The sequence below is a fragment of the Oncorhynchus masou genome, chromosome 17 (genome assembly GCF_036934945.1).
Source record: "Oncorhynchus masou masou isolate Uvic2021 chromosome 17, UVic_Omas_1.1, whole genome shotgun sequence".
NCBI lineage: Eukaryota > Metazoa > Chordata > Actinopteri > Salmoniformes > Salmonidae > Oncorhynchus > Oncorhynchus masou.
The window spans coordinates 38,480,052-38,502,166 of record NC_088228.1 but is presented as its reverse complement, the minus strand read 5'-3'; the positions used below and the strand labels follow the sequence as shown (position 1 = coordinate 38,502,166).

The 22,115-nt window shown below is 43.4% G+C and overlaps 1 protein-coding gene across 1 annotated transcript in view; it reads right to left on the bottom strand.

Moving 5' to 3' along the window:
* Positions 1-1,360: 1,360 nt before the first annotated feature.
* The window catches only part of LOC135559004 (coatomer subunit alpha-like), a 30,603-nt gene continuing 9,848 nt past the window's right edge, over positions 1,361-22,115 (bottom strand). The window contains exons 5-28 of the mRNA XM_064993296.1: positions 21,970-22,046; positions 21,750-21,859; positions 19,672-19,781; positions 15,728-15,827; positions 15,240-15,458; positions 14,853-15,003; positions 14,607-14,673; positions 6,588-6,663; positions 6,368-6,450; positions 6,005-6,230; positions 5,634-5,772; positions 5,367-5,529; positions 5,129-5,275; positions 4,848-5,037; positions 4,658-4,753; positions 4,310-4,522; positions 4,089-4,178; positions 3,472-3,578; positions 3,212-3,358; positions 2,800-3,123; positions 2,602-2,712; positions 2,314-2,475; positions 2,020-2,214; positions 1,361-1,844 (exon numbers count right to left, since the gene is read on the bottom strand). Of these exons, the coding sequence (XP_064849368.1) occupies positions 1,785-1,844; positions 2,020-2,214; positions 2,314-2,475; positions 2,602-2,712; positions 2,800-3,123; positions 3,212-3,358; positions 3,472-3,578; positions 4,089-4,178; positions 4,310-4,522; positions 4,658-4,753; positions 4,848-5,037; positions 5,129-5,275; positions 5,367-5,529; positions 5,634-5,772; positions 6,005-6,230; positions 6,368-6,450; positions 6,588-6,663; positions 14,607-14,673; positions 14,853-15,003; positions 15,240-15,458; positions 15,728-15,827; positions 19,672-19,781; positions 21,750-21,859; positions 21,970-22,046 (3,363 nt within the window). The 3' untranslated portion in view covers positions 1,361-1,784. The remainder of the gene's footprint in view (positions 1,845-2,019; positions 2,215-2,313; positions 2,476-2,601; positions 2,713-2,799; positions 3,124-3,211; positions 3,359-3,471; positions 3,579-4,088; positions 4,179-4,309; positions 4,523-4,657; positions 4,754-4,847; positions 5,038-5,128; positions 5,276-5,366; positions 5,530-5,633; positions 5,773-6,004; positions 6,231-6,367; positions 6,451-6,587; positions 6,664-14,606; positions 14,674-14,852; positions 15,004-15,239; positions 15,459-15,727; positions 15,828-19,671; positions 19,782-21,749; positions 21,860-21,969; positions 22,047-22,115) is intronic.

Sequence of the window (22,115 nt, the reverse complement as noted above, 5' to 3'; positions counted from 1 at the left end):
CTAAGGTCAGGGCTCTGCTCAATCAGTGGCCCGCGCCTGTGAAGGGACATGGGCTATAACACGACAATGTAACCTCCTGTTCCGAGGATGACTGTCCGATGTCAGAATGGTTCAGATAATAACTACAGAACAAAGCCAGCATCAGCGTGAGCCTTGGTTGCGAATGGTATGAACTTTGAACTCTTACTCACTACAGAAGTGATACCTCCTAGCCGTTGAGTTAGCAACAGCAGCTGCAAATGAGGGTTAGGAAGAAACAGACAGAGTATCCCGTCTATTACACAACGACATTACTACAACATACCCAATTGACCACCAGAGACAACACGGCCTTCCATCTACCACCAACCTACTGAAGCGCAGCTCAGAGTAGATATTTATTGCATTTTCCTTTTCCAAATGGGCGGTAATTTAGAATGCATAAGATACTGTATTTACGATAGCACAGCTTCTTCCTTTGGTCCTCATTCTTCCCGCTCCTTCACTCAAACCCAGCCCCTTTTCTTTTGTGTAACAAGCTGTCATATCTGTTCCGCCCGCTAGGGACGTTTTCCTTTATGACGTAATTTGTAATCAAGTTATGATTAATTATGTGTATGTGTAATTCTGTGTGATTAGTTAGGTATTTAGTAAATAAATAAACCCAATTTTGCATTGCTGATTTAACTTGTTAGCCAGGGTTCGTGAAGATAACCAAGAATTTACAACTTTCAGATGAGACTGAATTAAAGTGACGATTAAATGTTGACTGCTACTGATGTAAAAGATGACTAGGTCTTTAAGAGTTTATTCGCAAGATAACAGCTCTATAAACATTATTTTCGTGGTGCCCCGACTTTCTAGTTAATTACATTTACCTGATTAGCTTAATCAGGTAATATTAATTACGGAGAAATGATTTTATAGAATAGCATGTCATATCACTTAATCCGGCATAGCCAAAGACACGACAATGGCATTCCATTCGCTCTGTTCCAGCCATTATTATGAGCCGTCCTCCATTGTTTTTAAGGCATATCCAATCTCTGGTATGCATTCTCCTATTACCAGAAATACACATTGAAAACTCCCAAGATGGTTCCTCAAAATGATACAATGGCTTCTACATATGAATGATTCAACCTGTTCCTCTGGGGAAAAGGAAGAAATTATATTTAAATGTTGGGTCATTTGGTCTTAAAGACAACTTTTATTTGCACCACTTTGTCCCTTTCATGTTGTACTTGCAACATTAGCAGAACATGACTTTGATCCAGAGCTGTCAAAGCATTGTTTGGGGTGTCCATGTTTGAAAACCAGGACTTGACACGAGCTAGAATGACACTTGTGAAATTACAGAATTGTGTACGCCACATATTAGTAAATTAGTAGTAGAGCTTTTATTTTATTTAACAAGTTACACAAAGCAGTGATGCTCATTTTGTATTATTCATTTTATGGGGCTTACAGGTCAGAAAGAGATGGACAGGTTTGTCTAGTAGGGTTCTAATAAAACAACAATTCTCAAAAGTTGGAGCAGAGATGATATAACACTCACAAGTACAGCATCACAGGAAAGGTAAAGCAGGCAGTCACAGTCAGAAACATAAAAAGGCTAAACATCAAAATAACATTTGCTCACCAATAAATCGTATGTCACCCGTACCAACCCTTTTCTCTCATTAATGATGTTTTCTTCTATCTAATCCAAGAAAGAAACGGTGTGTATATAGAATAAAGTGTGGATGTGTTTCGCTGAATGGATCAATGTCGTTCTTCCCCATTCCTGGTCCTTTTCACGTCCTCTAACGAAACTGCAGAGGGCTGACACGCAGACCAATCACATCCTTTCCGATCTCAGTCACCTTGAAAACAAGAAGGTTAACGGTCAGCGATACCACTGACGGGAGAGGACATCTCAAATATGTTTTAACACTCAGTTACAAAGCAATTAATACAACTTCAAATCAAAGCGGGACACTTCTAAATAGAGGGGCATTCTGTACATGACAACACATTAGGGCAGTTCTCTTGACTGACCTGTGTGACCCTGCAGACCTGGCCCTTGTAGGGGGGACAATAGCAGGCCCCAGAGAGGGGGCACTTCTCCACTGGGCGTCCACGGTACAGGGGCGTGTATGAGGCAGCGCACAGGTCAAATGGATTGTGGGGGTCGTAGTTCAGCTGGTGGGCATCGGTCAGCGTCTTCTCGCATGCTGCCAAGATCTTGCGTGTCTTTAATACAGAGATGGAGAAGGTAAGAGACAGTGAATATATAGAAATAATTTAATGTGTATAAAGGGACATAGCACACACACACACACACTTTGTTACCTGCTGTGCCACCTCTGGTTTGGGTCCTAGTTCAAGCAGACGACGGGCAAAACTGGCAGCTGTCTTGAAGTTCTTCAGTTTAAAGAATAGATTTAGTGCTGTACGTAAGACAAGGACCATGTGGACTGGCTGGAGACTGCAGTGGGTGAAGTAAGCTGCCATCTGGGAAAAACAACACATACAATCTTTTTTTTTTTTAAATCAATGGGTAGTGAGCTCCTCAATGAATAGGGAGATTGCGGACTAATTGTTCAGTTGGGAAGTAGATAAGAAACACAATGACAATACCTCACACAGCCTCTTCTGCTGGTCCAATGTGTCTTTAGGCAACTTTTTCCTTTCCGTTTCCATGGTGAGGCCAACAATGTATTCTCTGCAGATTGTGATCAGCTGCTGAGCCTAAGAGAGACAGTGACCTCAATCAGGTTATCACCACTACCATCAGGCCCACACTTGATTAACCTTAGTCTAAACAAGTCTACGTACCTCTGCAATCTCCTGCTTGTTGTCGACCACCAGCAGTGGCACAGACAGCAGGATGGTGCGGAAGCGTTCAACGGCCTCCTCGAAGCGGCCGGCAGTGGTGAGCTGGTAGCACTGCTGCAGGCGGGCAATGAGATCTGAGAGACGAAGACCCACAGCGGGCAGCCCCTGCTTGGCCCCACAGTCTTTCCAGTTCCTCTGCGGGTTACCACGCAGGCAGGGCAGAGACGGCAGGCCCAGGTAGCATGTCCTCCCGCGGGATAGAGTCTGCATGAACAGCTGCTTATAGGGCCCGAACTGCACCACCCCAACCTGGTCATGGAGCAACTAAAAAGAGAAAGAAGGAGAGACTAGTATAAAGTATAAACCTGTATAAAAGGCCAGTGTGTGTGTGTGCGAGAGCGAGAGAGCCTACCCTCATGGCGGTCTCAAAGGAACCAGCCAGGACGTGGTCCACAGGGAGCTGGGAGTTGTTGCACCACAACTGGGTGGGGCTCATGCCCTTGGTAGGAGGGACAAAGAAACCATCTTCAGCCCCTACTCCGGCACCAGCTGGCAACTCCTAGTGGGAGAGAGAAGAGGCAAAATTCTCAGACTGACTAGTCATCAGTCATGCTATGAGTCCTGCTAAACCAAAGAGTGGAGATTTCATGTTAAGGAAGAGAATCATCTCACCAGCTCTGGAGGCAGGTCCAGATCCTCCTCTACCTCCCAGCCTCCTCCCTCCTCCTTCGTGGCACCTCCTTCCTCCCCTAATCCATCTTGGGCATCCATGAAACCATCTGATGGAAAGAAAGAGATGTCAAATAGAAATCCAATATGGATGGTGCTAATAGATGGGAGGGGTTGAATGGAGCTTAATAGTGAAGACATCAAAACTATGAAATAACACATATGGAATCATGTAGTAACCAAAAAAGTGTCAAGGCAAGGGCGGCTTCTTTGAAGAATCTAAAATATAACTAAAATATTTGTTTCACACTTTTTATTATTCTACAATGTAGAAAATAGTCAAAATAAAGAAAAACCCTTGAATGAGTAGGTGTGTCCAAACTTTTGACTGGTACTGTATATTTGCAAAAGAAATATGTGGGGGATTGGAAGTGATGCAGAAAATTACATTGACGGAAGCTACAATCTGAAATTATAAAGCTGACCTATCCCCTAAAAAAAAAATACAAATAAATAGAGAGCGAGGAGATAAATGAGAGAAACATAGAAAGAGATGGGGTAAGATAGTGGCAATCTGAAGTCTTGTCACCTCATTTAAGGATTTTTTGAGAGGGACTCACCCTCATCCAGCTGAAGCTCTGCGTCCTCTCCCCAGCCCTCTCCTCCTGGGGCATCAACATCCATGTCTGCAGCCATCTGACCAGCCTTCCCTGCAACACCCACAATAAAAAACAAAATGAAACAACTCCGCACAACAAATATGCTGACACGACACAATACACTACCCCAGGCTAGTCTCAAATGGCTAACACAAAATGTGCTGTCCGTGCAGGGGACTCACCCTTGGCTGCAATGGCTCCCTCGAAGAAGCCCTTGGACACAGTGAGCAGGGGCCAGTTGGTATCCAGGGGGTTGATGGGAGGTGGCGGCTGCAGCAGCTGGGCATTGGGGTCCACCTCAGGGACAGTGTCCTTTTCTGGGTCAAAGGTCTCTTTCAGGGCTTCCGCTTCTTCGTCCATCCCGTGGGTGGCAGCGGTCAGATATGCCAGTGACTCTACAAATGGAAGACAGCCACAGAGTTAACAAGCAGTTTAGACCAAAAGCACCACAAACAAGAGTCCCATGTCAGAAACATTGAGGAAGTTGGAAAGAGAGAGTAAGAGGTGTGTGTTCATTTAAGAAGACTCACTCTGGCCACAGTTCTTCAGGATGCGGACTCTCTCGCTGACGTCCCCCAGATATAGAGCACCCTGGTAGTGTCCACTCATGTCCTTTCTGATCTCAGCTGCAACACAGTGATCAAACACTTGTCAGTCAAGTAACTCTGACAAACACAGGCACTATTGGTCAAACAAAACACACTCCTCTATCTGTCTAACCTATCTTCATCATCTTGCGTAGCTTGGCCAGGTTGCCGGTGATGAGGTAGAGGAAGGTGAGCTTGTCGAAGTTCTTGGTCCTCTGGTAGCACATCTCCACGACCTGGTGGTGACCCTGCAGCAGCGCCGCCTCGCCCAGCCGCTCCCAGCAGCCCCTCTCATCCAGAGCCTTGGCAGCCTCCAACGCCACCTACAGGATCGGAGGGCAAATTACACCACACAGTGTTTCACACAGACGGTCTCTCAGAGATGTTGAATGAAACCTGGGGTCTCAAACTCACCTCAATGTTTCCACACTCCAAAGCCAGACTGAAGCGGGTCTTTTCATCCTTGACGAAGTGCAGGGCCACCTCCGGATAGCCCTTCTTCTGCAGGTAGGCGATGATGGACTGGCCAACCAGCTTGGCGTTACGCACCATGTGCAGCACCTGTAGGAGGTCAGGGGTCAAACAGAGTCAGTCAAAAAGTAACTCCAGAAAGGGAAAAGAGAGAAGGAGCATCAAATGACCACCTCCTCACCTCCTCATATTTGCGGTTGACCAGGGCCAGTTTGAAGCGGTACTCCGTGGGGTCAATGTTCAGCACGCGGGGCCTGCACTCACGGTCAAGACAATAGACACTGTTGCCTCTGACCCGGGTCACGTAGATGGGCAGATCCAGAGTCCGGATGATACCATGATCACTACAGAAAGAGGAGTGGAGTGTGATTAGAAAAGTTGGATACGGCTCTCCTCTCTCAAACTAGTCACTAGAGCGTTGTCTTGTGCAGTAGTGGCGTGTCTTTACCCTGAGGTGAGGGCGTATTTGATGTGGTTGGAGGTGGTGTAGATGAAGACTCCACTCTCATCCCAGGCTCCACTCTTCACACGGATGTTCTCATGGATGCTGCACAGACTCTCCAGCTTCCTGTTGCAGATCATAATGGCTGCCGGGGCAAGCAGACAATCCGGTTTATTAACAGGTAAAGGAAGGCTAACATCTGGGGGTACTAGAAAGCGAGTGAACAGCTAGATAGGGTGTACATTTAGGATAGGTTGTTGACAACAGGTAGAGAGAGAGAGAATCTGGGAAAGGTTGGAAAAACAACTAGTAGGGAGAAAATCTTGGCAGCAAAACCCGAGATGAAAAGACTGATAAGATGTGTGTTCAGTACATACCGTGTTTAGCCAGCAGGGCAACATGGCTGGTGTCGGCGCTCCAGACCACATACTTGACCTTGGCGATCTTCACGGTGGCCAGCGAGCGTTTCTGCTGCACGTCAAAGAGGGTGACTCCGTCTGCGTCGCGCAGCAGCAGGGAGCCCGTCCCGGCATAGAAGATCTCCTCGCAGCTAGGTACCTGTACCTTCTTCACAATCTCATTCTTCAGGTTCTTGATCAGTAGCTGGAGGGAGAGCAGGGTTCACCATCATTACTAGTCATCCTCTGACCTCCTAACTGTACTCTAACCATATTTAGAATAACTACAGCCATCGGTCCAGACAATACATGCTATTTAATCATGTGCACACACACACTTACCGAGTGCATGCGGTCCAGAACAGCGAACCGGTTCCTGGCGACCCAGACTGCGGTCAGACCAGAGGACCTTTTCCCCTCAGGAGCTGCAGGAGGGGGAGAAAGAATTAACATGGGTTTAGTGGGGTTATTAAATCATCTAAAAAGCAAGATATGAAATTGTAAATGCATTCACATTTCACAGATGTCGTCTCGTTAAAAGAGAGAATAAGAGTAGTTTTACCATCTGGATTCTGAGAGTCGCTCTCTTTGGGGATGGAGTACAAGTCATAGGTGCTGTTCTCCAGGTTAGTTGCCCTCTGCAATAGAAGAGACACGTCAATACATTTTCAACAACTAAAGAAAGTGTCTAAATGATGAGTATGTACAGTACCTTCAGAAAGTATTCACATCCCTTGACTTTTTCCACATTTTGTTGTGTTACAAAGTGGGATTAAATGAATTTAATTGTCATTTTTTTGGTCAACAATTTACACAAAATAATGGAAAAATGGAAGAAACATTTGTTACAAATGTTATAATTTATGAAAAACAAATATTGTGATTAAGTATTCAACCCCTTGAGTCAATACAGCGATTACAGCGGTGAGTCTTTCTGGGTAGGTCTCTAAGAGCTTTCCATACCTGGATTGTGCAACATTTGCCATTTATTCTTTACAAAATTCTTCAAGCTCTGTCAAATTGGTTGTTGATCATCGCTAGACAGCCATTTACAGGTCTTCCCATAGATTTTTAAGCAGATTTAAGTCAAAACTGTAACTCGGCAACTGGTAAGCATCTCCAGTGTAGATTTGGCCTTATGTTTTAGGTTATTGTCCTGCTGAAAGGTGAATTCATCTCTCAGTGTCTGGTGAAACGCAGCTTTTCATTTGTAATTTTTTTAAATAAAATAAAAATAATTTCATTGACATTATGGGGCATTGTGTGTAGGCCAGTGACTAAACTACATTTAATCCACTTTAAATTCAGGCTGTAACACAAATTGTGTAGAAGGTCAAGGGGTGTGAATACTTGAAGGCACTGTATGTGTAAGTACAGTCAGGTCCAAAATTATTGGCAACCTCGATAAAGATGAGCAAAAATGACTATCAAATAAACAATAGCACCGGTTTCAAGCCAAGTGGCGTTTACATTTGTTGAATGTAGGGTTGGGTGAGGTCAACTTTTGTCCAATCATGATTATTTACCCATAAAACATTGTGCTATATGATAGTAAAGCCTCGGGCTGTGGCAGCCATGACATTTTGTCAGCCAGTGATTGTCAAGCAAATAACTGCCAGTCTCACGGAAATGGACCATTAACTAACAAAGACATGAAGCATCTCCTGGCTTCCACGCATAGCCGACAAGTCATTGGTGCAGACCGTTGGAACATCTAGTATAGTTGATTTGAATCAAAAACGCAGAACATCTTTTTTTTTTAATAACAGACATACTGCTCTCCATTTTCACAACAACTTTGCCAATATGACTTGACCATGACAGCACCCCACCTGTTTATTTAAAATAATACAAAATAAATCCTTTTTTGGTGCACCAGTTTGCATGTTATTTTGGCATTATTACAGGTCACATCAGTAAGGCAGCTCCAAAATGCAGGTGTTTCAGCCTAGCTCTGTGCTTTCTGTGGTCGGGCAGCCAGCAGAAAATACGGAGCGTGGGGGTTGGTAATGTTCTCTAGTTGCGCCGTGATTGGCTCAGTGTTCTGTCACCCATAGGGACACTACGTCACTGCAAAATCTAAGAGTAGAGCTCAAAAACTCAAGGCCCTTGTGTTCTGCCATAGTTACATTAGAAGTGCCCATCCAAGAAGGCTCAAGGTCATTGGCCACAGACAAAATGATATGAAATCATATCTACAGTAGCTTTGATTCATGTTGATAGGATGTTGATATGATCAGTCCATACTTTCAAAATCTTAACTAGCAGTCATTATCATAAATCAAGTCGACAATCTACTGGTAAATCATTTTCAATCCTTGTCATATCAAGAGAAATAATGAAGATAAAACGCATCGGTGCACATTGGGCATAGGACATAAACGTTACACAACAAGTTAGAAATCGCAAAATCAACAATGAGTGGTTTGGAAGGAATCAGTGGCTAACAAAGCACTGTAAAGCAATCACTAGCCTGCCGTTCAGTGGAGAGGGTGTGTGGTGCCAAGTCTGGGTTTAAATGTCTCTTTTCTCAAGCTTAAAAGGATAAACATTCAACATTGGCCATGCTGTCAATCCAGCATGACTTCTGCCTTACTCAAAACAACTGGAAACTCCAGACAAACTGGAAATCTGACTACAGTGCGTTCAAGACCACTGGGAACTCAGACTGGGAAAATACGTTTTGAACGGTCCTCCAACTCGGAATTGCATGTCGGAGCTTTCTAGAGCTCCGACCCGAAGATCACTGAAGTCATCATGATTCAACATTGTTTTTTTCCAGAGTCCCCAGTTGTCTTGAAAGCACCATAAATTCAGAGAATGCCAGACTTTGATGACAAAATTTGCCCACAAGGACCGCCACGTCACCGTCCTGTTAAAGTGAATACAGCACAACAAGGGGAGTGCAAAAATGTCTTGTATGCTGCTGCATAAATTATGTAATATGCCAGGGAGATATGTATACAGTAGCTAAGAAAGTAATACTAAATGTATCTTGTGTAGTAAGCCGTTAACTGTTGGTGGAGCACATGTAGCCTATAGCCTGTTTTAGGGAAATGTAATCATTGAATATTATAAGAGATTTCATTGTCCGCTTATATGCCCCCTTTATTTATCATGTGGTTCTGACTTGGGTGTACAGGGAGAATAATGTAAGAAGGGCCCATGTTCTGAATTCTGTCGCTGTACATTTCAAAAGTGCTGAACAAATAGTTGCTGACTACGTCCGTCCTAGCTCGCTCAAATTGCGGATTGCCTCTTATCTGCTCGTCGTCCCCTTATGCCAAAGTTTGTACATCTCAATTGTCAGTAGAACACACGTGTCAGCCATACCAGCATTTTTTATTTTTAAAGGCTGCCAGACAAGGTTCCGCTGACAGCCTGGTATAGCAGTGTAAAGGTGTTGGGACTCTGCTGTTGAGACAGCTTTAAGTAGGCCCCAACAGTTTGTGGGCACTGTTTGTTACCGTTATAGTGCAATTAATGTATTGTTTACTGTTGCGTTGTAGCATGCATATAGATTTTTTTTAACCCACCAAGATTTACATGCTAAAAAATGGCACTGTTTGATTCCCAGAGAATCCCTCTACATGTTCATCACCAGACTCTTCATCAAACATCTCTGACCACCTTCCCGTGATCAAGCCATGAACTGTCCCTCTCCATCCTTGGAGGATGCATACAGTCAAAGACTTGGCCTCTCTATTGGTTCACCTAACTATAGTTAGGCTACTCATGATGTATTGCTTGTTTGTTTGCTTGCTTTGGAAGCACCTTGATAGTTCAGAAAATCGCTATAGACATTTAATAAATTATTTCTTCTAAGGCTACATATATTAATATGGGCTATTCTTAGCCATTTCCTGAGTAGCTTATTGGAGATACAGTAGACATAATAAGGATAAAATTAATAATAAGTACATTAAAAACATTGTTTAGCTAATAGTCGGTTAATCAGGAGCTTGTGAGTGTCAGTTGGAGTATGTGTGTTTATGTGATGTTGGGCTGAAGCTACTGACCCGGAAGCTTGGAAATCTATAGACGGGTTGGTTGTTTAGCAGCAAAACGGACTCATGGGCAACCATGGGGCAAAACAGACGGGGTTGGCTTAGATGGTTGATAACATGTAGACTATATTTAGTCGCCAATGTTTATTGAAAACAAAGTTGCACAACGAGCAATTCTCTCAAATGCATCATTACAGTTGTTGGTTAGCTAGATAAATTTTAGCCATATTATCATAGACGTGACAGTCAAAACACTCCAAAACAACCCATGGTATCAAGAACAAGATCAAACGAGCCATTTATGATTCGCCACATGGCAGTTTTCAATAGTTGCTAGCGATCTGGCCTCCAGAACCATAACACATGGCCTTATACCCCTTTGATGCGCGCCCATCGTTTTCGTGACGTTGTCAGCTAACCAGTCTATTACAGTAAGGTACTTAATTGTTACCCAGAAATGATTTGATATAAAAACGGATGCATTGGGCCCTAAAATAGTATTTCTGAAGCAAGTTGTGAGCTAGTTAGTGATCGACCTTGTGGCTAAGAGTCTAGCTAGTTCGCTCCGCTAGCTGGAGAAAAGTGTGTGCTTCCCATGTCTCTCGACTGTTGAGCGGTGAAGCTAGGGTGGTCAGTCAGGTCAACACAGCATGGGTGAACGTGGGTTGAGCTAAATGCAAGAGGCGCGCTAGCAATTCTACCTTTGCAGGTGGAAAAGCTAGTTTGGTGTAGCTAGCCTTGTAGTGAGTTACCCGGGATAGCTAGGTCTTAAGGCAAGAGCTATCCCTTTGTAGTGTCGTTAGCTAGCTATTACGTTGTTGCAGTTAGTAGTGCTGGTATGGTAAGCTTGCCTTACAGCAAGTAAGCTAGGTTAGCTTTAAGCCTAGTGGTGAAAGCTAGTCCTTTGTTAGCTAGCCAGGTTAGCCAAAGCAAGGGCTAACCAAGTCTAGATAGCTAGCTGTGTGATGCTAGCTACAATGGAGACTGACAAGTAGAAAATTAACTCTACTCGAAGCAAAACTTTCCTGTTGGTCAGTACTCAACACTATCGTCAGGAGCTGAGGTCCTATGTTCGGCAGCATTAACTTCTTTTGGCTGCAGGGGCAGTATTGAGTAGCTTGGATGAAAGGAGCCCAGAAGTGCCCAGAGTGAACTGCCTCCTACTCCTCCCAGATGCTAATATATGCATATTATTATTAGTATTGGATAGAAAACACTTTGAAGATTCTAAAACTGTTTGAACGATGTCTGTGAGTATAACATAACTCATATGGCAGGCAAAAACCTGAGAAGAAATCCAAACAGGAAGTTGGAAATCTGAGGTTGGTCGATTTTCAACCCAGCCCCTATTGAATACACAGTGGGATATGGATAAAGTTGCACTTCCTAGGGCTTCCATTAGATGTCAGCTGTCTTTAGAAACTTGAATGAGGCTTCCACTGTGTGGTGGAGCTGGATGGGAGCTATTTGAGTCAGTGGTCTGGCAGAGAGCCAGGTCCTGGTCATGCGCATTTCATATGATAGCAACCTGCGTTCCATGGCTTCTCTACAGACATAGGAATTCTCCGGTTGGAACTTGATTGAAGATTTATGCTAACATCCTAAAGATTGATTCTATACTTAGTTTGACAAGTTTCTTCAACCTGTAATATAACTTTTTTGTCCGATGTCTGGCTGGACCTGCACGAGCATTTGGATTTGTGTACTAAACGAGCTAACAAAAGTAGCTACTTGGACATAAATAATGGACATTATCGAACAAATCAAGCATTTATTGTGGAACTAGGATTCCTGGGAGTGCATTCTGATGAAGATCTTCAAAGGGAATATTTATAAAATGATTTCTGATGACGCCAACATGGCGGATCAATTTATTTATTTTCTGAGCGCCGTCTCAGATTGCATGGTTTGCTTTTTTTTTTTTTTTTTTAATCTGACAGCGGTTAGATTAAGGAGAGGTATATCTATATTTCCATGTCTAACAATTGACTTCAACGACATTTATAATGAGTATTTCTGTAAAATGACATGGCTCTCTGCAATATCACTGGATGTTTTTGGAACTAGTGAACGTAACAAAACATACATGTATTGTGTAACATGAAGTCCTATGAGTGTCATCTGATGAAGATCATTAAAAGGTTAGTGATTCATTTTATCTCCATTTGTGCTTTTTGTGAATCCTCTCATTGGCTGTAAAAATGGCTGAATTTTTCTGTGAGTTGGTGGTGACCTAACAATCGTTTGTGGTGCTTTCGCTGTAAAGCCTATTTGAAATCGGACACTGTGGTGGGATTAACAACAATATTACATTTAAAACGGTATAAGACACATGTATGTTTGAGGAATTTTAATTATGAGATTTCTGTTGTTGTGAAATTGGCACCCTGCATTTTCACTGGCTGTTGTCATATCGATCCCGTTAACGGGATTGCAGGCCTAGGAATTAACATCTTGGTTCGTATGAAACCAGTTCAGTAAGAAGACAGGAATCTAGTTGTGCTGAGGAGAGGTTCTTGTGAATGCTGTCACTTCCGCAAGGAAGAGGCGAGAATGACCAGCTGGCGGGAAGTGACTCCCTTGGAGAGGGGCTCACCTGAATAGTTACTCGACTTGTCTGTCTCAACAGACGCAGTGTGATTGGATACTTTGAGCTCATCAAAACGAGTATTAGAAATAGAATCCCAAGAACACATCAAAATAAACAAAGAAATTGTTAAATTGACCACAAAATCAAAATTCTGTAGTGGACATCTCAGTCTCCAGACTTGAACCCCATTGAAAACGTGTGGTTTGAACTGAAGAGACCAGTCCATATGCCGGTGTTGTGATCGAGACCACCTAAAGCGAGACCGATTCAAGACCAAGACCGGAGCAAAACGAGTCCGAGTCAAGAACGGAGTTCAAAATGTCCAGTATTTTTGAGTTCATATTTAAGAAATGGCTTCTTTAGACATTCAGAAGTGAAAAAAATGCATGCAGAGAGAAAATAGAGCCACTAAAAATGATTACTAACCGAAACACAGTGGGGAACAATTGGCCTTCTACGCCTTCAAAGAGTTTAGGATTTATAAAAATAATAATTAGAATATAATAATAATGCTAATTATATTATTTTAAATTATGTTCTGATTTAATCACTTCAGTTAGTGTTGGAAAGGTTAACACTGAAGAGAGAAAAAGATCCAATCAGGATTTTTCTTTGCCGTCTCTGGGGAGATAAATCTAGCTAGCTAAGTCAGCCATTGGCTAGGCCATCAGAAGCTAGATAAAGGCATCTGCCATTCAACTGTATTAGGGCAACATTTTAGAGTGACAGTGAACTCAACCAATAACATTTTGACTTAAATGAGTGGGAGTTATTTTTGTTGTTCTATTTTACCCCCTTTTCCCTCCCCAATTTTGATCGTCTCATCGCTGCAACTCGCTGCAACTCCCCAACGGGCTTGGGAGGTGAAGGTCGAGTCATGCTTCCCCCGAAACAAGACCCGCCCAAACAGCTCTTCTTAACACCAGCCCGTTTAATCTGGAAGCCAACCGCACCAATGTGTCGGAGGAAACACCGTTCAACTGACGACAGAGGTCTGCCTGCAGGCACTCAGCCCGCCACAATGAGTCGCTAGAGCGCGATGAGCCAAGTAAAGCCCCCCCCTGCCAAACCCTACCCTCACCCGGACCACGCTGGGCCAATTATGCTCCGCCTATGGGAATCCCAATCATGGCAGGTTGTGATACAGCCCGGGATCGAACCCGGGTCTATAGTTTTATTTATTGTATTTAACCAGGTAGGCTAGTTGAGAATAAGTTCTAATTTGCAACTGCGACCTGGCCAAGATAAAGCAAAGCAGTTCCTACACATACAACAACAGTTACACATGGAATAAACAAACATACAATCAATAATACAGTAGAAATCTATAAACAGCATGTGCAAATAAGGTACACTGGTGACACCTCTAGCGCTGCAATGCAGTACCTTAGGGTCTCCTGAGTGGAGCAGTGGTCTGAGTGGGACCATTTTTATAAAAACATATTTAAAACTGAAGGCCAACAGGTCACTGCACAATAGCGAGTAGTTTTCCCATGGTCTAGCTAGTTAGCTTTTGTTTTCTGCTAGTTTGTAGCGGCTGCAGCAGGTGTTATCAAAGAGGATGTTGTTGCTAATTTGGTAGCTTCTCCCTTTTCAAGAATAACTTTAAACAAGAAGTTAAGTTTCAAATGATCATCTGGTGAGTGGAACTGGGTTTATTGCAGCGCACTTTGATGTTAGTCATCTCTTTGAAAATAGCTTGTGTGTGAAACATTGTTACATTTAAAGTGAAACTGACAGCATTTTAGCCACATCTGTTCATATACACCCCCAGGAAGAATTAAACTTAGATATGGTCATTTTCAAGTCATGAATTCTTACAATGTTTGGGAATTACGTATACTAATGCAGAGTAGGAAATAATACAATATAGCTCAGTATTTTGTATTAGTTATTGTATAGTCTGCTCAGGGTGCCAATAATTTTGGACATGACTGTATAACCTATTACGTGCACGCAAGTTTGTTTTAAGAGCGAGACTCACAGTGCAGAGCAGAACAGCATTCTCTGCGGGGTTGTAAGACATGCTGAACACTGGGAACTTTGACCCACTAGTAGAAAAACAGAACAGTGGTTAGAAATCACATCATGAGAAAACCAGCTGACCTCTCACATTCTTTTAGAAAATCGCAAGCAGACAGTCTCATCCTTCAGAATTCAGTTAAAGGACAATACAGACTTCGCAGTGTTATATGAGCATGCACACGCGCACACACACACACACACACACCTGCGGAGCTGCATGACGGCAGTGTCCTTGCTGCTGCTGAAGTCGAGCTGTCGCAGGAAGCGGTCCTTGACGTAGTAGAGCATGTTTCCGTACACAGCGTAGGCCGGACGCTCACGCTCCAGCTTAAAGACCAGCATACCACTGTCATGACCTGGAGGACAAACAGCCTGGTTACGCACTCCACCTCTAATTAACAAATGTCTTCAACAACACACTGTCACTGACAAAAGTGAAATTAAGTGCAACAATATTCAGTATGTGTGCCCATCTGCATAGGAGGTGAGTCAAGAATACCACCATCTGCCTTACAATATAATCTACTTTGAGCACAATAAAAAGCTACATATCAATTTGATTCATTGTTATCATTATACGTTAGTCACTTACCGGCAGCAAATAGGTTGAGGTTGGGGTGAGCGCCCAGCACCCAGAAGCGGTCATGGTCCCTGCGGAAGGTCTGGACGCCAGTCCTCTTGGACATGTCCCACACACGGATGCTCTTGTCCTCTGAGTTGGAAAGGATGAGCTCCTGGCGGGGGTGGAAGACCGCACAGGACACGTTGTTGTAGTGGCCCCTGCAGGTGTCCAGCTCCCATGCCTTGGACTCTGGAGAGGTAGGAGAAAGTAAGACAATCAAGTTATAAATAATTGTATGTGTGGGGTACAGAGATGAGGTAAGCATTCAAAAATCATGTAAAATACTATTATTGCACACAGAGTGGGGTGATGTGTGTAGGCCAGCGACACAAAAACTAAATTTAATACATTAAATTCAGGCTGTAACAACAAAATGTGAAAAAAGTCAAGGGGTGTGAATACTTTCTGAAAGCACTGTACATAGTAAGACAATACATCATCCAGTTAAACACACTCACCGTTCATCCTCCAGATCTTGACCTGCCGGTCGTCAGCCCCTGAGACGATGAGAGGCATGCTGGGATGGAAGGCGGCCCAGTTGACCCCACGGTCGTGACCCTTTAGAGAGAGGAAAACTCACATGGCTCATAGCTAATCTTGGGCAGTACAAACCCCAGGGCCTACAAATTAAATATTTATTAATTTCAGTGATCTGCTCAGCTCACACAGCTTTGTTTCTCCAAAGATGGGCATATAGGATACTATATAGAAAATGTGGATATATATAAAAATATATAGGGCATAGACCTGGGATGCCATATATACACTGCTCAAAAAAATAAAGGGAACACTTAAACAACACAATGTAACTCCAAGTCAATCACACTTCTGTGAAATCAAACTGTCCACTTAGGAAGCAACACTGATTGACAATACATTTTACATGCTGTTGTGCAAATGGAATAGACAACAGGTGGAAATTATAGGCAATTAGCAAGACACCCCCAATAAAGGAGTGGTTCTGCAGGTGGTAACCACAGACTACTTCTCAGTTCCTATGCTTCCTGACTGATGTTTTGGTCACTTTTGAATGCTGGCGGTGCTTTCACTCTAGTGGTAGCATGAGACAGAGTCTACAACCCACACAAGTGGCTCAGGTAGTGCCGCTCATCCAGGATGACACATCAATGCGAGCTGTGGCAAGAAGGTTTGCTGTGTCTGTCAGCGTAGCGTCCAGAGCATGGAGGCGCTACCAGGAGACAGGCCAGTACATCAGGAGACGTGAAGGAGGCCGTAGGTGGGCAACAACCCAGCAGCAGGACCGCTACCTTCGCCTTTGTGCAAGGAGGAGCAGGAGGAGCACTGCCAGAACCCTGCAAAATGACCTCCAGCAGGCCACAAATGTGCATGTGTCTGCTCAAACGGTCAGAAACAGACTCCATGAGGGTGGTATGAGGGCCCGACGTCCACAGGTGGGGGTTGTGCCTACAGCCCAACACCGTGCAGGACGTTTGGCATTTGCCAGAGAACACCAAGATTGGCAAATTCGCCACTGGCGCCCTGTGCTCTTCACAGATGAAAGCAGGTTTACACTGAGCACATGTGACAGAGTCTGGAGACGCCGTGGAGAACGTTCTGCTGCCTGCAACATCCTCCAGCATGACCGGTTTGGCGGTGGATCAGTCATGGTGTGGGGTGGAATTTCTTTGGGGGGCCGCATAGCCCGCCATGTGCTTGCCAGAGGTAGCCTGACTGCCATTAGGTACCGAGATGAGATCCTCAGACCCCTTGAGACCATATGCTGGTGCGGTTGGCCCTGGGTTCCTCCTAATGCAAGACAATGCTAGACCTCATGTGGCTGGAGTGTGTCAGCAGTTCCTGCAAGAGGAAGGCATTGATGCTATGGACTGGCACGCCCGTTCCCCAGACCTGAATCCAATTGAGCACATCTGGGACATCATGTCTAGCTCCATCCACCAACACCACGTTGCACCACAGACTGTCCAGGAGTTGGCGGATGCTTTAGTCCAGGTCTGGGAGGAGATCCCTCAGGAGACCATCCTCCACCTCATCAGGAGCATGCCCAGGCGTTGCAGGGAGGTCATACAGGCACTTGGAAGCCACACACACACTACTGAGCCTCATTTTGACTTGTTTTAAGGACATTACATCAAAGTTGGATCAGCCTGTAGTGTTGTTTTCCACTTTAATTTTGAGTGTGACTCCAAATCCAGACCGCCATGGGTTGCTAAATTTGATTTCCATTGATAATTTGTGTGATTTTGTTGTCAGCACATTCAACTATGTAAAGAAAAAAAGTATTTAATAAGAATATTTCATTCAGATCTAGGATGTGTTATTTTAGTGTTCCCTTTATTTTTCTAAGCAGTATATATATATATATATGAGAGAGAGAGAGATCTAGATAGACACACTGAACAAAAATAAAACACTAAATGCATCAATTTCAATGATTTACAGTTCATATTTATTTTATTTAACTAGGCAAGTCAGTTAAGAACAAATACTTATTTTCAATGACGGACTAGGAACAGTGGGTTAACTGCCGGTTCAAGGGCAGAACGACAGATTTGTACATTGTCAGCTTGGGGGTTTGAACTTGCAACCTTCCGGTTACTAGTCCAACGCTCTAACCACGAGACTACCCTGCCGCCATATAAGGAAATCAGTCAATTGAAATAAATTCATTAGGCCCTTAATTTATGGATTCCACAAGACTGGGCAGGGGCACAGACATGGGTGGGCCTGGGATGGCATAGACTTAATGTTCTTTTCTCCTTTGCCTGTTTAATCAGCATGATCATTACACAAGTGAACCTTGTGCTGTGGACAATAAAAGGTCACTCTAAAATTTGAAATTTTGTCACATAACACAATGCCACAGATATCTCAAGTTGAGGGAATGTACAATTGTCATGCTGACTTTAGAAATGTCCACCAGAGCTGTTGCAAGATAATTTAATTTTAATTTCTCGACCAAAAGCTGCCTCCGTCATTTTAGAGAATTTGGCATGACGTCCAAACGGCCTCACAGCCGCAGACTGAGGAGTATTTCTGTCTGTAATGTAGCCCTGTTGTGGGGAAAATCTGATTCTGATTGGCTGAGTTGGCTCCACAGTGGGTGGGCCTGGCTCCCAAGTGGTTAACAAGGACCTAAAAAAAATGTACCATTTAAATTAAATAAAAACCTCCATGTGCATATTTTCTGGGATCTTTTATTTCAGTTCATGAAATCTGGGACCAACACTTCACGTGGATTTATATTTTTATTCAGTGTGTGTGTAGCTTTGGCCTTGTGTTTAAGGTTATTGGCCTGATGAAAGGTGAATTCATCTCTCGGTGTCTGGTAGAAAGCAGACAACCAGGTTTTTCCTCTAGGATTTAGCCTGTGCTTAGCTCTATTCTGTTTCTTTTTTTATCCTGAAAAACTCCCCAGTCCTTAACAATTACGATTTGCTAGCTAACGTTAGGTAGCTAGCATTTGAGGGCTGACTGTTCTCATAAAAGTTGAAGGGTTGAAATCTTATTGACTCAAGACAACTTAGCTTTTCATTAATTTATTATTATTTTTTTTTAATCTACAAACATTATTCTACTTTGACATTAGGTGGTATTGTGTGTAGGCCAGTGACAAAAAAAATAAAAATGGAATCCATTTTAAATTCAGGCTGAACATGTGGAAAAAGTAAAGGGGTGTGAATACTTTACTTTTAAGGATGGTAAAACGTTTTCAGGCCCACCCACTGTGGAGCCAACTCAGCCAATCAGTGTAAACGTAAAACCAGACACAAATGATGTAGAAAAGATAATGGAGCTATATATATATATATATATATATATATATATATACACACACATTTACATTTAAGTCATTTGGCAGACGCTCTCTCTCTCATATATATATATGTATATATATATATATATTTTTTTTTTAAATAAGACAATCTTTGAGACCTAACAATCAAAATAAAAACTACAGAAAGGGATCATCTAAAAAAAATTTTTTTAAGTCATGGCATGGAGCTCCCATTGATTTGATTATGTTTGAGTCACTTAGATTGCATAAGAAACAAAGCATAAAAATATATATAAAATATATATATAAATATATCCCATTTAGCAGACGCTTTTGTCCAAAGCGACTTACAAGTCGGCTGGGGCCACTACTTTTGCATATGGGTGGCCCCAGTGGGAATAGAACCCACGACGCTTGGCGTTGCAAGCGCCATGCTCTACCGACTGAGCCACACAGGACCCCCATAAAACATGGCAAATGTGTAGAATTGCAAGAGAGATGCTCTAAAACGGCAACATGTCTCGGTGGCCAAGAGGGCCTCTAAAATCACAACTACCACAGCCCCCACGCTAACTTTGCAACCACTGTTGAAAAATATCCTAGGGGAAACACTGACTTTACTTTCAACATACATGAATGACTCACCTCGAGCACGTGTTTGACGACGGCATCGGAGGCGCCGAACAAATCGACGCCAGAGATGCCTCGCACCTCAGTCTCCACGGCACTGGGAGAGAGGTTCTTCTTCCTCAGACCTGGAACCAACAAACATAGCACCACGCACAAGGGGAATCCATATACACGTTACACAGGGGAACCCACATACAGGGGAGGGAGAAAGAGACGGATTGACACGCGTTAATACACTCAGAGATACCATCAGTGAGAGGAAAGGCAGTGCATGATTTGAGAGCTCTAACACAAAAACGTAGCTGTTGGAACACACACACAGGCACTGAAAAGCAACAACACAACCTGTTTTCTCAGTGTGGTCCGAACTCGAGTCCAGGAACTACCATCTCTTTTTAACGGCACTTCAAAACAGCCATGATGGGGTTAATTAATCACCAACACACAAAGAGCATCCCAGTTCCCCGTCATTGGATCACAATTAAACAATCAAAAAAAGACGATGTCCAGGACTCGAGTCAGAACACACACATAATATAGAGGGAACAGTTTGTGTCAGTGTCGCTAGCCCAGGGAAATCATGTGTTGAACAAATAAGCCAACAGGATCAGGAAGAGGATTCATGAAGGAGAACTGCACTAGGAACCCATGTGCAGGTGTTGATGTTTCCAGGGAGAGCATGGGGACAGGTGACACAGGTGTAAATGGGAAGGGATGGACTTGGCTGATGGGCTGGTGGTTGGGGTTGTAAAGAGGTGCTCTGATTGGGCGTTGAATGTCAGGAGGGGTGAGTAGTATTTTGGAGAGTCCATGCTTGGGTTAGACAATACTACAAACTAAACATCTTTCTGCTGCTTTGAGGTTTGAGTCATGCCAAGAGTTCATGCTTACTGACCAACAAACCTATCAATTACAAGTTAATGTAATCTACAGCATTGATCAGGAAATGCAAAGATGATATTGAGAAAGTCTGAAAGAGGATGTTATGGCTACTTACAGTATTACTGACTGTGCCGTGGAGACATTGTGCACTGCACAGGTAGAGCATTATATCATGCATATATATGACTTATTAGTAAAGGGTAATAACAATTGGTAAGTTTGCGAGGTGATGCGTTATCATCAATGGGAGCAGTTAATAGTGAGTAGTAGCACGGCACTGATGCCTAGTTCACTTAGGGTATTTGAGAGGTGAAATGGTAACGGCCTACTGAGCCTGGAGACAGCGGTTGGCTATCATGTAATCTGGGACATTCATGCACACAGAATAGTGAGAATAAATAAGGGAAATCCACACCTCCCAGCTGCACAGGATTGTGAGCTACAATACATATCGACCTCAATAACCTTGCACATTTACTCAGTACTGGTACCCTGTGTATATAGCCAAGTTATTGTTGCTCATTGTGTATTTATTCCTTGTGTTATTATTTATTCTATATTTTTCTTTATTGTTGGGAGGCATCCGTAACTAAGCATTTCACTGTTAGTCTACACTTTTTGTTCACAAAGCATGTGACAAATACAATTATATTTGGTTATGAGAAGTCACTGAAGCCATGCATGCCAACACTGATCTACCAAAGGAGGAGCAGAATTATGTGGTGTGTGTGAGTTGAGAATGAGGTAGGAAACTTAGATACCTAAAATGGGTTAGTATATGAGAAGAGTAAAAGAATGATGGAAGGACAGTCAAACACGATCAGACGACAAATAGATATTTAAACATGCAGAAGCACAGAAACACCTCTCCCATATTCTCTCTCTCTCTCACCATCTAACAAAGTGTTAGATTACTACCTTGCTCAACCATTCTTCACTGAAAGGTATTAAGTTCCGTTCATAGCTATGCTCTCATCATCCTCTTCCCCTATTCTAAAAACGATATCCTTTTCAATCTCTCTATTCACCTGTCCATCTCAACTAAGGAGAGAGGTGTTTCTGCAAACAGCCCATAGAGATTCATTCTCTACAAAGAGGAGAGGAAGGGGTTCAGGACATGTCCTGTCCCTGGCTTCCTTTCCATACCACCCAGTCCCCTCCCCAAACCTCACCCCCACCCGCTACCCTGAGTCCCATCCCCACAACCTCACCAGAGATATCCCACACGCGCACAGTCTGGTCCAGGCTAGCCGACACCACCAGGTCCTCAGATGGGTGGAACTGAGCACACATCACATAGTGATTATGCCCTGTCAGGACACTGCAGGAGAGAAACACACAAAAAAATGATATCATCATTTACAATTAGAAAAACAGACACATGCAAGCGTTTGAGTGAGGTGCCAACTCTTAGCTCAGGCACAGACTTACCACACGCATGTCCTGGACTGCCAGTTCCAGATGCGGATGGTCTGGTCATCTGAGGCACTCAGAATCCAGGGATAGTCCTGGAGAAAGGAAAGGGTTTCAGAACGCATTAGGGCTATATGTCATTCTATACCAGAACATGAAACTAA